General features: G+C 40.6%; 1 protein-coding gene across 2 annotated transcripts in view; it reads left to right on the top strand.

Moving 5' to 3' along the window:
• Window positions 1-12,500, top strand: part of LOC123764029 (glutamate receptor 1) — a 706,396-nt gene that overhangs the window by 381,222 nt on the left and 312,674 nt on the right. For both annotated transcript variants that reach the window (XM_069329669.1, XM_069329668.1), the window contains exon 7: window positions 7,498-7,605. In XM_069329669.1, coding sequence (XP_069185770.1) covers window positions 7,498-7,605 — 108 coding nt within the window. The remainder of the gene's footprint in view (window positions 1-7,497; window positions 7,606-12,500) is intronic.

The raw sequence follows: 12,500 nt of genomic DNA, 5'->3' as shown, positions 1-12,500 counted from the left end.
GGGTTCAGTCCACAAGAAGGGGGCGCTAATATCCCACGAGTCCTTGAGTAAACGTCTCCGTTATACTCTTGCTCACATGTTTGTCATAATATTTCTGGAGTTTTGGTCCGAATTTCCTGAAGTACAGTTGCTTTTCGGGGAGACAGCGGCTCCCTGGAGGTAAATGTTCGTGATGTCCTAGTTTGTTTTTTTCTTTTTCATGTTGTTTTCCACAGCAAAGGAGGAGAAGCGCCCCAAAAATTTCTTGAAACATAGTTTTACTGAACTTTCAAATACACTTATCCTGCATATATTAATTGAATGATGCAATGATTTGATTTTGTTGTTAATGACTATCTTGCAATGGCCTGGAAAGCAGTATGTCTGTGTCGAGTAAAAGTACATTAGGAACTCCTGAAACCTTGTGGATTAGTTTAAAAGAGCATTCCTCTCAAGAGTTTAACATTCCCTTCAAGACCTCTCATGGAAAGTCTTGCTAAACAAAAGTTTGGAATGCAAGCAGGTTACATGTTCGCTTTGAGAAGTTCTGGGGTTGAAGTGTTTTCAGGTCAGACGCGCTCACTGCACACTATAAACTGCACAGTGCACGCTACATACTTCACACTGAACAATACAGCCTTCACATTACACAATTCACACTATAAATGAGTTACTGAACAATTAACCCAAACAATACACAATACGTAATATTCTCTGCAAACTACAATTCCAAACACGTTACGTGCTGTTGCTTGCAAATCCACTTTGCACGCTGCATACTCATATTACCAGACTGACTTATAAACACCATACACACTTAACATTGTATATCTTTGTTTGTCCGGCTTCAAGTAGGATCAGCAAATTTCGCGATCCCCAGCGAGTTGTATAAAGTCTGATTTTTTTTTTTTTGCTTTTCCTTAGAGTTTTTTAAAAGTTTTTCGACTGCATATAATCAATCACAAATTTATTTACCTATGTTGGTAAAAAGTTTCACCTAACTAATGGTTACTGTCTTTCTCAAAAACAGTATCGTGGTTAGTTGTGTATTTGTTAAAGGAAGGAAGGAGTGATTTTATTAATTAAGGTGAGGCTCCACCATTTGTTTATGGGGCTGAGTTAGAAAGAGTGGCTTGACTGTTGAGGCGACGACACTGACCTAGGCTAGGTCACCGACAAAGCGCCCCCCCCCCTCAACCACCTCTACTCTAAGACTCCATCTTAGTTAATTTGTAACGTGAGAAGGTATTACTTAGTTTTGAGAGAATTATATATTGGAGACTTGTTCCATGCTACTCACAAAGAAAGGAACCACGTAGTAGTTCTTTCTAAAGTGACGTGGACTTTGGGACAAGGGCGTATGAAACACATAGAGTATGGGGACTGATTTCTGGAGACGTATGACCCATCTCAGTTCAAGGAGTCATCTCGGATTATGACACTATATCCTATTGTCATAAACCTCCTTTGTGGTTATTTCCTTCAATTTAAAATAAGAGTAATTCATGTAGCTATTAAATATTGCATTTAATAATTAACATAGTTCAAGTGCTAGTGTAATCTAGCGTCAGTTTTGTATTAATGATTCACTCACCTTTAGTGATCAGTACAAATGAATCAAACTTTGTTAATTAGTCTTGCCAATTACGGTATGGCCATGAGTTAGTCCGGCTTGCTTGTTTGCCAGTGAGAGAGGCGAGCTAGGTCAAGGTAGTGCGGTGTGGGCAGCAGCAAGAACAGCGACGACCCTCTCTCTCTAGAGGCTGGCTGAACACCGGGCCGGCTCTTGGGAGTCTAATTCTGTAGAGTGCACACACTAAGAACTAAACACCGTTCATAAAACACAGCATAACTACAACGAGTCGTTTAAGCTGTAAAAGTTGTAAAAGTGGATACGACTACAACCTGTGATTCACCTACGTCAACACTTAACACGTGCAAAAATTTTCATTAGACACGCTAGAAACATCTCCTTGAGGGTTATCCTCTTAATATCTGAACTGAATATGTCTTCAATATGAAGTATGTCTTCCATTCGACCTGTCGTTAAATATAAATTCACAGATTAAATAGTTATTAGGTAAATCAAAATTAAAAATATATGTTTATATATATATATTTTTTCGTTTTATATAATACTGATGTGATATTTAAGCTAAGAAAACAATTATATAACTGAATGGCATTATAGGACCTGGTAATCGGCTTTCACAAAAACCCTCAAGGAATATGTATTTATAAAATTAAGGTTACATAAGAATTTCTTCTGTGTTAATACTTGCTGTTAATAGTCAGGGAGACTCTTGCTAGTCTTACAGCCTCACCGACCGCTCATAATTCGTGGGGATGTGTGGTCGTATCTCCAAGACCTAACTTGAACTTTCATATATTTAACCCGAGCTCTAGTTAAGATGCAAAGGAGCGTCCTCTCACAACTTACCAGCCGCTAAGCTGCTAGTTTCATGGACCAACTGCTCTAAGTCCCTCTTCACTTCGAAGGACATCTGTCATCCGAGGCAGATCAGTGGTAGTAGCCTACATATGCAATCCCAGCCAAGTTATAGCTAGAAGCCTTCACCTGCCACCCACTTGAGGTCATAGAAAGCAGGTTACACCTGTCACCTGGCACAGGATCTAAGCTAGCAGCTTTCACTTGTCAGGGTTTGATATGCCGAGTAATATACTTTATCGTGTTCAGGTAAACATGGAAACACGTGGCTCACATATGCAGACGATTTAACTATGACTTGTTTGCGAAACTCATTTAGACATTTTTTCCTGTCAAGTAACTAAAGGGCACAATATACTGGTCCACCTGAGCAATACAGTGGGCCTTGTCTAGTGCGGCTGTAGGTACAGAAGGACAGTGCACCTCTTTGACTCAATGGGCATTGTTTGAGGTACCTGTGTGGCACAGAAAGATGGTGTACTTGTAGGAAAAAAGCCTCATGCACCTAACGGGTACAAAAGCCTGAGCACCTGTTTGATACAGAAGGCACGTGCACCTATGGGGTATCGTAGCATGGTGCACCTTTGTGGAACAAGAGCCTAGTGAAACTGTGAAATACAGTTCATTGCAGCAGTTTTACTTCAGCTGTATTATGTTGAAATAGTTTATGAATCAAATACAATGTTTGGTTAACGAATGTAGTAAACGAACGCTACAAATAAAAACTGAATTGTAACTACAATAAAATATAAAAAAACGAGGGAAGGACTAAGTTTAAACGGAAAATATATATCATATACAAAGTAACGAGGAAGGAAAACAAAGAAAGAAAAACTTACATCTTGGAGCAGATGAAGATGAAAAACCTGACTTAAAATTTAAACAATATAAACTTGAAAATAAATAACGTAAATAAAAGAAACTCGTAAATAAAACGTGGTCAGTCGGAAGAAAATAAAGTTGTATTATACATTTTCCAGATTAAATACATGAGAAGCAAGTAGGTGTCGCCAATCAATTAAAGGTTCAGAGGCAGGGCCCAAGAACTTGAGTTCAGCAAACACCCTCCTCCCCCTCCAACACCCCCCTCCCCCTTCCCAGCAAGTGCAGAGAGATGTATACGGCCACATCGAAAACTTCCCACGAATCGTCAACTAACTCATTCATTCGCTCTGTTGTATTTTCCTGAAGTTTGTGATGTCATGGATAAAACACAGCTAAAGATTTAACAACTTTGAAGAAGGCAGTTCCCGCTCGTGAACTCACCTACATGTACTCACCGATGAATCGAGGGTTCAGTATTAGCGTCCGTGCCGTAGTGTGTATGAATACTCTCATAGTTGTATTCACCTAGTTGTGCTTGCGGGGGTTGAGCTCTGGCTCTTTGGGCCCGCCTTCAACTATTATTCATTCAAGGGTAATGCGTGTGAACGGATGACACACTTTAGACAACAGGAGACTGGCAGCTGCTGCAAATACTTGGATGGCATCATTCAGCTACACCCGACCAGCCCAGCTGTACCCAGCAGGCAGAACTGACCAACACCTGCACCAAGCGGACCCACCTGCACCGAGGCTGACCCACCTGCACCAAGTGGACCCACCTGCACCGAGGCAGGCCCACCTGCACCAAGCGGACCCACCTGCACCGAGGCAGACCCACCTTCACCACACAGACCAAGCTTATGACCATCATCAGAAGGGTAAAATGATCATGACTCTTGCTCGCCCATCAAGGTCCTCTTTTACCGAAAGTCCTTTGAAATCCCCCGAAAGTTGAGTATTATACAAACGCTCCTGGACTGTATTATGGTAAGTTATGTGTGTCGCACATATCATCGTGACGGCTCATGAAGCTACAGCCCAGTATAATGCTTGGAAAAATACGCCTGGTCTCGCTGAAAGAATTTTACTTTGCAGTGTTCTGGGTTCCACAACAGGACTCGTATATAATTCAATAGAAATTTGTCGTTTCTCTTTCCTTTTTTTTAAGATTACTCCATGAATTACAGTTGACGTTGATATATAAATATATATTTTTTTTAGTTGATATATAAATACGCGTGGGTAAAGCCATGTAATTGACCATAGGTAACAATAAGTGGGTTTTATTATTTTGGCTATACCGTCCTCTCCATCAGGATCACCAGTTTTAAAGTTTTATCTAAAAGCAGAAGGTTGTTTTACTCCGACCATCTAAGGCGGTGTTGTTATTCCAAGACGCTGGAGATCTCCACCACCCAAAACTTTATTATTTCAAGACATGAGTCGCCAGCGTTCCCAAGCGTTCATTCAGCAGAAGCAATCCTAATTTAAGCGTCCTCCCCGGCGGCTGAAGAACGCTTATAACGTTTCCTCTCTTGAACCCTATTAAAAATATGTCGATAGTTAATTATGAACTATATTGAAGGCGTTATATATGGCTCTTAAGACGTAAGAAATATCTGTGGCGGTTTTTATTATTTTGAAAAGTTTCTCTCCTAATATCTTGGGTTGATAGGGTCGCTGTAATAGACATAATTTAGTAGAACAACAAATAATTTTTTCAACAATGAACCGACTAACACTAGACACCAACATAGCATCAATCCGTAACACTGCTATCACCTCTGGCATAACCTAACCTAACCACCATCAACGGATACACTATAACCACACCAACCACTACAACCATCACAGCCCCAACCCTTACCTCAACGACCACTTAAGCTGCAGAGACCACTCTTACCAAAAATAAAAAGGATCATCACCATCTTCACCATTAGACCCACAACAACAATCACCACCAGCAAGCGATACCATTAACACAATCACCACCAACGTCACCAACATCATCACCACAATCGCCTCCACCACCACTACAATAAACACCTTCATTAAAACACGCACCACCAACATAATTACCAGCATTACCATCACCATCCCTCCCACCATCAACAATCAACAATCACCACCAACACTGCCAACAAAACAACACCCCCCACCACACAAACTAACCACGGCCACTCACGTCACAGCAGATGAGTAGTGTCCCAGCGAGCCATACTTGAGGCAGTAGCCATAAACCACCATTAAACCCCTGGTTTATATTGATGGTCTCGGCGACGAGGCAATGAATTTATATTAACACTCATGCTAGAGTTGTCCCCCCCCCTCCCTGCTGTAAAGTTCAGGTGATAACCCTGCTTGTCTGCTGGTAGGGGTAGGCTGTATGTCTAATTGTGGGAACTGTGAGTAGTTTGTGTCTAGTGGAAGGCAGTATGTCTAGTGGTAGGCAGTATGTCTAGTGGTAGGCAGTATGTCTAGTGGTAGGCAGTATGTCTAGTGGTAGGCAGTATGTCTAGTGGTAGGCAGTATGTCTAGTAGTAGGGAGTATGTCTAGTGGTAGGCAGTATGTCTAGTGGTAGGCAGTATGTCTAGTGGTAGGCAGTATGTCTAGTGGTAGGCAGTATGTCTAGTGGTAGGCAGTATGTCTAGTGGTAGGCAGTATGTCTAGTGGTAGGCAGTATGTCTAGTGGTAGGCAGTATGTCTAGTGGTAGGAAGTATGTTTTTTGGGAGGGTTATTAAAGGACATCATAATCAGCCCGTCCCTCTTGAGCGTTCCCAGCGTCTCTAAACTGATGTACTAAATTGCCCGAACCTAACCTAACCTAACCGAGAATTCACGAATAGAAAACGGGAAATCGCGGGAATTTGCCAAGCCGCTTTCAGTTTTTGGCCTCAGGGGATTTATTGGTCAAAATGTGTTGTAATGTTCAAGATTAGGAATGGCCACAAGCTTGCTGACCCACTAGAGTATACGTTACTCTCTAAAGTATACTCTTTCTAAAGCTTTCTAAAGCTTTCTAAAGCTCTCAAAAGCATGACTAAAGCTTTCTAGTCATGAACATATAGTCCAAGACACAAGTAATCTCTTTCTGTGTTATACACCATAAAATGGGGAAACCCTTCTTGGTGTGTAACTCGAATATATAATATTCGAATTAGATATAATATACCTGACATGTAAATTCCCTCCTTAATCCTCTGGCTATATGTTACATAGTAAGGGGAATTAACTGCACTGAGTTTTTTTCTGTTGAAAAGCTTATTTGTATCCTTCTGAATTACTCATGTGAATTGGTTGAATCGTTCGTTTATATTCGTTTAAAACATACGAAACGCAGTTCACGTTTTTAATTATTTTTAATTCGATTTACTTTAGCTATCAAGTTCTTTACCCCTGTAAAATTATCGATATTTTTTTATACTGTATTCACTCAAATTCAACTGAGATTGAAAATATCTGATGGTCTCATATCAAAGACAGAGCAGAATAAATAATATAAATAATATATCTTATGTTTTTTAAAGCTTGGGTTAGTTTGAATTTGTTGATAGAGGCTTTAATCTTTGTTCTGATTACGAATTGTATGATGGAGAATTTAATTTCTTCCATGAGTTCTTTGAATGCGCTGCATTTCCAAACAAAATATTTAGCAAAATTGTTATGATCTTAAATATCAAATTTCTACCAATCGTCATAATTCACAGAATCCCTTAAGATATTCGATATGTTAAATTTTCATATATTGCTTGCTGTTAGCAATCAGGTTTAAAGGAACTTCGCAATATTCTTAGCCATTCATTACCACTCATGGAAAGGAAATGACTTTCCTAAGTGGGCTTAGTATGATTTATTTCGGTATTTTGAGAGAAGAGTTGGGGGTTGTTGCACTCCTATACAACAGCAACAGTGCACACAGACAATGCCAAAGACCATAACTAGGCTTCAGTGCAAGTTTCAGGACCGCTAGGGGATTCAGTTGAAACTAAGGTTACATTGCCTTTCGCCTATCGTGGCCTAGTGGTTTAACGCATATGCCTTAAATGGGAATACGGGAATATGCTGTGTGCAGGTACACATCCTCTTCATGGCTCCTTCGAACGTTGTAAACGGGTGATTAAATTGGTTACGGGTCTTTAGAAAACAATTTACAATCTTGGTAAGTGTTGAGCACATGTTCTGCTTTCTTGAAGCTGAGGTAATAAATTTCTCATATTTACCTTGTCTTCCCTTATGCTGCAGGTGGAGATTGAAGGCGTCACGGGAAACATCAGTTTCACGGACGAAGGCAAAAGGAAGGACTACTCAATAGACGTAGTGGAAATGACATTCAACAGTGAGACGGTCAAGGTAAGTCATCGTAGAATGTCCTACCTCAACCCATTTTACTGGAACGTCTTGGTAGCTCCCATTATCTTTGTTTTTTCCTGTACAAATTTTACAAATTTCAGGTCAAGGTCAGGTCATGTCTTCAGTCCTTTGGTTCACAGTTCATCATTCTGTGTATTTATTTAATTTTGTCGGGAACAGAAAGCTTGAGTTTATATTTATTTTAGGCTTGTATCCAGGTATCCTCAGGGTCTAACTACTGACCCTTCCAAATATATAACCCCACAGCTGGTGCCTAGCTCCCGGGTTCCATCTTACTGCTAAAGTAATAGGGACATTAGCTAAAAGGAAAGGTGACATTTTATACCCCCTCTGGGATTCGAAATGTTGTACTATTACAATTACTGTTGTCTAAAATTTAACAACACTTAAAGTTTAAGTCTAAAGTTTAGACAACACCCACCAGTGGGCCCCGAATCCAGAAAGCACAACTATATATATATATATATATATATATATATATATATATATATATATATATATATATATATATATATATGTATATTATAATATATTATATATATATATGGATAAAAAATTGTCATTGTATTTTTTTCATAAAATCTTAGGAACTGGACTCTTCCTCCCTTCCTTTATCGCTTTTCTTGTTCTCGGCTAAATCTAATGAGGCTCTTCAGCCCATCTCAGATCTCGGGGAGTTAATCTAGCTCCACTTCCAAGATCTCTTCAAATCATTTGTTTTACTCTCATTTATTGACTTATTATTCAATTCACAAAAATTTTGACAATCCTCATGATTTGGTCCTTCAATGTCTTTTCTCGAACTATTTATTAGTGAAGAAATGTCGTTCAGATTATTAATTAGAAATCATTGTCGTTCTCATACATTATATTTTACCAGTGTGAATACATTCTCGTTTCTAGTGTTACTGAGAGAGAGAGAAAGAGATGGAGAGAGAAAGAAAGAAAGAAATAGAAAGAGAGACAGAGAGAGACAGAACGAGAGAGAAAAAGAGAGAGACAGAAAGAGAAAGAAAGAGAAAGTGAAAAGAGAGAAAGATAAAGATGATTGTTGGAGAAAGAGAAAGATGAACAAAGAGATGATTCTGTCTCAGATGAGGTAGTCTTATCTTACCTCAGCTTCACATGAGCTGAGATAGGATAACAGTTGTATTTTTGTATTGATTGTATTTTCATTTGGTACGCCATTTAATTGGCAGCTCTTATGAACACTAGTCTTAGTTTAAAAAAAAAAGAAGGAGAGAGAGAGAGAGAGAGAGAGAGAGAGAGAGAGAGAGAGAAATAACCCAAAAGCACGTCCCCTGCTCGTTTACTACTGTCCTCACACCAAACCGCAACGACCGCACCACCTGGCCGGTTTTTATAGCTACTGCGAGGAACCCGCAGTACGAGTGCGACTTAGTGAGTGAGGGACTGGAAAAAGAGGCCGTTAGAGAGAGAGAGAGAGAGAGAGAGAGAGAGAGAGAGAGAGAGAGAGAGGGGGGGGGGGAGTTAGTAGGAGAAACTAAAAAAGTTAATCTCCCTCCTCTCGTAGTTGTTTATAATATACATTACAGCTTGACAACTGAGGGAAACAGACAGACAGTGATGGACAGACATGACAGTGACGACAAGTTCAAGAGAGGGAGAGGGGTAGATGGTAGGTAAACACAAAGATTAATTTAGATAGGAGATGCCTCGTATGGGCCAATAAGCCTTCTGCAGCCCCTATGTTTATCCCTTATGTATCCCCCCATGTTTTTCACCTTCATTGTATTATCACCTGACCTAATGCGGGTATAAAATCAACTAGTATTGTAAGATTGTTCACTTGAGAATGAACCATGGAGGTTCGAAACGTCGTGCAAATTATACAAATAAGTGTAATACACTCTATAGTAAATCACTTTTCTTCACCTTAAAAGTACGAAAATGAGTTTTGGAGAACTCCTATTCCAATTAAGCCCTGATGCTAAGAAAATAGTTAGAGGGATAGAAGCCCTAAACCAGAAAATAATAAATACAGAATATGCGGTCATATTCAATGAAACATGTTTGAAAGAAAACCTGCTGCCAGTATACACCAATATATATATATATATATATATATATATATATATATATATATATATATATATATATATATATATATATATATATATATATATATATATATATATATATAAGTAAACAAGTAAAACAAATTTACAGAGAATACTCACATATATGTAAAAATATAACAATCAGCGTTCGAAGACCTCGTCCAGCTCCTCGGAGGTTGGGTGCGTACCCAGGATACAGCACGCATTTCCCCTCTGAACTTCGACACTGAGGCGCTGGAACAGGGAACTGGCCGCTCGTGGGTTTCTAGTTTTCCCAATGAGCTCCTCGCCCACCTCCTTTAAAAACTTGAGTGCACATTTACCCCAGGCGCCCAGAGTCTCAGAGCCTATCGGCACGAACCTGTAACAACGTTCTAAGTCTCTGTACTTGTTGATTTTCTGGATCTCTCTGAAGGTGGCTGCCCCACCTCCCTCCGCCGAGCTGTAACGTAGATAGGTATCAGCCAATGTGGAAGCACATATGTAATTCCATACGACCTGTTTACCTTCTCTCCATTGCTGCAGGGTGACTCCATCTGGGCGTTTTTTGGCTCTTGTCAGGTCTGCACAACTGAGGTTCCTTTGTGCTTGGCACCCAGCTGTAGCCAAACTTCTCTTGATGATGTCATTGACTGATTCATGTCTGGCAATCTTTCCCTGCGTCTTACGACAGATGAGACCATGGCTGCCGTATTGGTCTGCCCGAGCATGGCCGCAAATACACCGGTGCTCGGTGGAGATAGGGGCGGCAAGGCGCAGAGGAACACCAATACTTAGGGTCCGATGGTCCAGGCGGGTGCCCAAGGCGGAATTAGGGACTTTCAACAGGAAGTCCCCGGCATAGGGGGCTTGTAAAGCTAGGAGACGCGCTCTGTCCTCCGAAGCTGCCTTCAGCAGTGCTTTGGCGAAGTTTTCCTCTATGGGGCTAAACCCATTTGGCCTGTTTGCCCTCGTTTATATATATATATATATATATATATATATATATATATATATATATATATATATATATATATATATATATATATATATATATATATATATATACACACACACACACACATAGTTACGGCCTCAATGGGACGCAACCGGGTTCTTTCTGATGTTATGAAAGTTCTGGTATCCGGCCCCAAATAAGTAGAGGCTTTCAAGGGGTGAGCTCAGTAATGCAAGTAAAACAAAAGGGGGAAGTACAACAAATACAACAGGTAGTCACTTTATCCATATATAATTATTTTCCCATCACCACATATGTATATATATAACTCTTAAAAGGAAGTATTACTACACTATATGTACACCAACGTCTCTCTCAGAAGACACTAAACACTCGGCGAAGCTCAATCGTTGCAGTCTTGTACCGGGTTTCCTCATCCGTGGTACTACTCTCCGCAGGTACCAGGAAACAACAATGAGTCTACCCTGGCCTCGGGCCAGCCAAACCACAATTCCACTAAGTGCCTCTTCGTGAAGGTCCACAACCACAGTCCAACCTGTTGCTGGCAGGTACCAATCAGCCTCACGCTGCTGGGCCACTTCTCTTGCAGATACTAGGGTTGCGAGCCTTAGGCAGGAGCGTCGTGCAACTCGCTTGTTACTCTCCTCCTCAGCACCTTAGTCAGTCATCTATTCTACCAGCCTGCCCCGGGTACGGCGAATCCCGTCACTGCCACTCCACAGGGAGACAGAAGAACACTTCACAGTCCTCTTCCGGCGGCGGCTCACTGCTTTCTTAAAGCAGACTGGTGTAGAGACCTTGGCTGCCCTGGGTAGACTGACTGTTCTTGTATCACAGCAGCCCTACGTCGACTCTGCGAATACAGACACGCCATCAATACACTGGGACACTACATGGGACCACTAGGAAACATCATTTACTGACTTAGACACTAACGTACACCTTGTCGCTCAATAGATGGCGCTGATTGTCTAAGCGTAACCTCACCAGAGGTCAGCACCAGTTACCTCACAAGCCGAATTGAAAATTACAGTCTCTTATATTGAAATGGCATATCTGTTGGAATCATAGGAATGCGAGGAATGAGAACAACTTCAACTTTGAAAGGTCCTGTCAAGATTGTGGCGTGGCGTTGCAAAGTTTTGGCTGGTTGATATTTCGCAACATGATAATTGGCACGCCGATTTTCAATTGCCGTACGTGTGATGGTATTCCTGGCAAATCGAGTGAATTCAAAAATTCTGTTGGATAATTAACCACCTCATCTGCTTCCTCAATAGTGTCGACGGACTTTTATGTGACTGCCCTGCTTTGAATGTTAGACTGAACAATATTGTTAAGTTAGTGTACGTCTTTGTTCATGACCGCAAGAAGAGCTCGTTCATTCAGACAATCGTGATTCTTATAATTGATTTGAACATTGGGAAATACTTTTTTAACAAATTCTTCTTTTGACGTCACTAAATTGTAGAAGTTTTGAGGCAATGATATTCGTTCTGAGGTGAGATCAACCAGCACGTTTTCGTTCACAATTTCCAGAAATTTATATAATATCCCAGCTGATGGATCGTTTTGCTGCTAGACACGCATATTTGTAGTTAATTTTAACGTCTTTACGTGGCGCCACAAAGTAGAGTATTTCAGCCGAGAATTTATTTCGTCCGCTGGTGTCGATCGAGGAATTACAGGTAATGTTTGCCTGAACTCTCCTGCTGGCAACATTCATGCGTTCCCAAATGGTCTGCTGTTTCCAAACAAATCTTGCAATGATCAATCAAGAACCTCGAGCGATTTTTTGGGGCCATTGTGCATTCATCCCAAACAATAAGTTTACA

The sequence above is a fragment of the Procambarus clarkii genome, chromosome 23, assembly GCF_040958095.1.
Source record: "Procambarus clarkii isolate CNS0578487 chromosome 23, FALCON_Pclarkii_2.0, whole genome shotgun sequence".
Lineage (NCBI taxonomy): Eukaryota > Metazoa > Arthropoda > Malacostraca > Decapoda > Cambaridae > Procambarus > Procambarus clarkii.
Note: the sequence above shows the minus strand (reverse complement) of the source record. Positions and strands in the feature narration are given on the sequence as shown.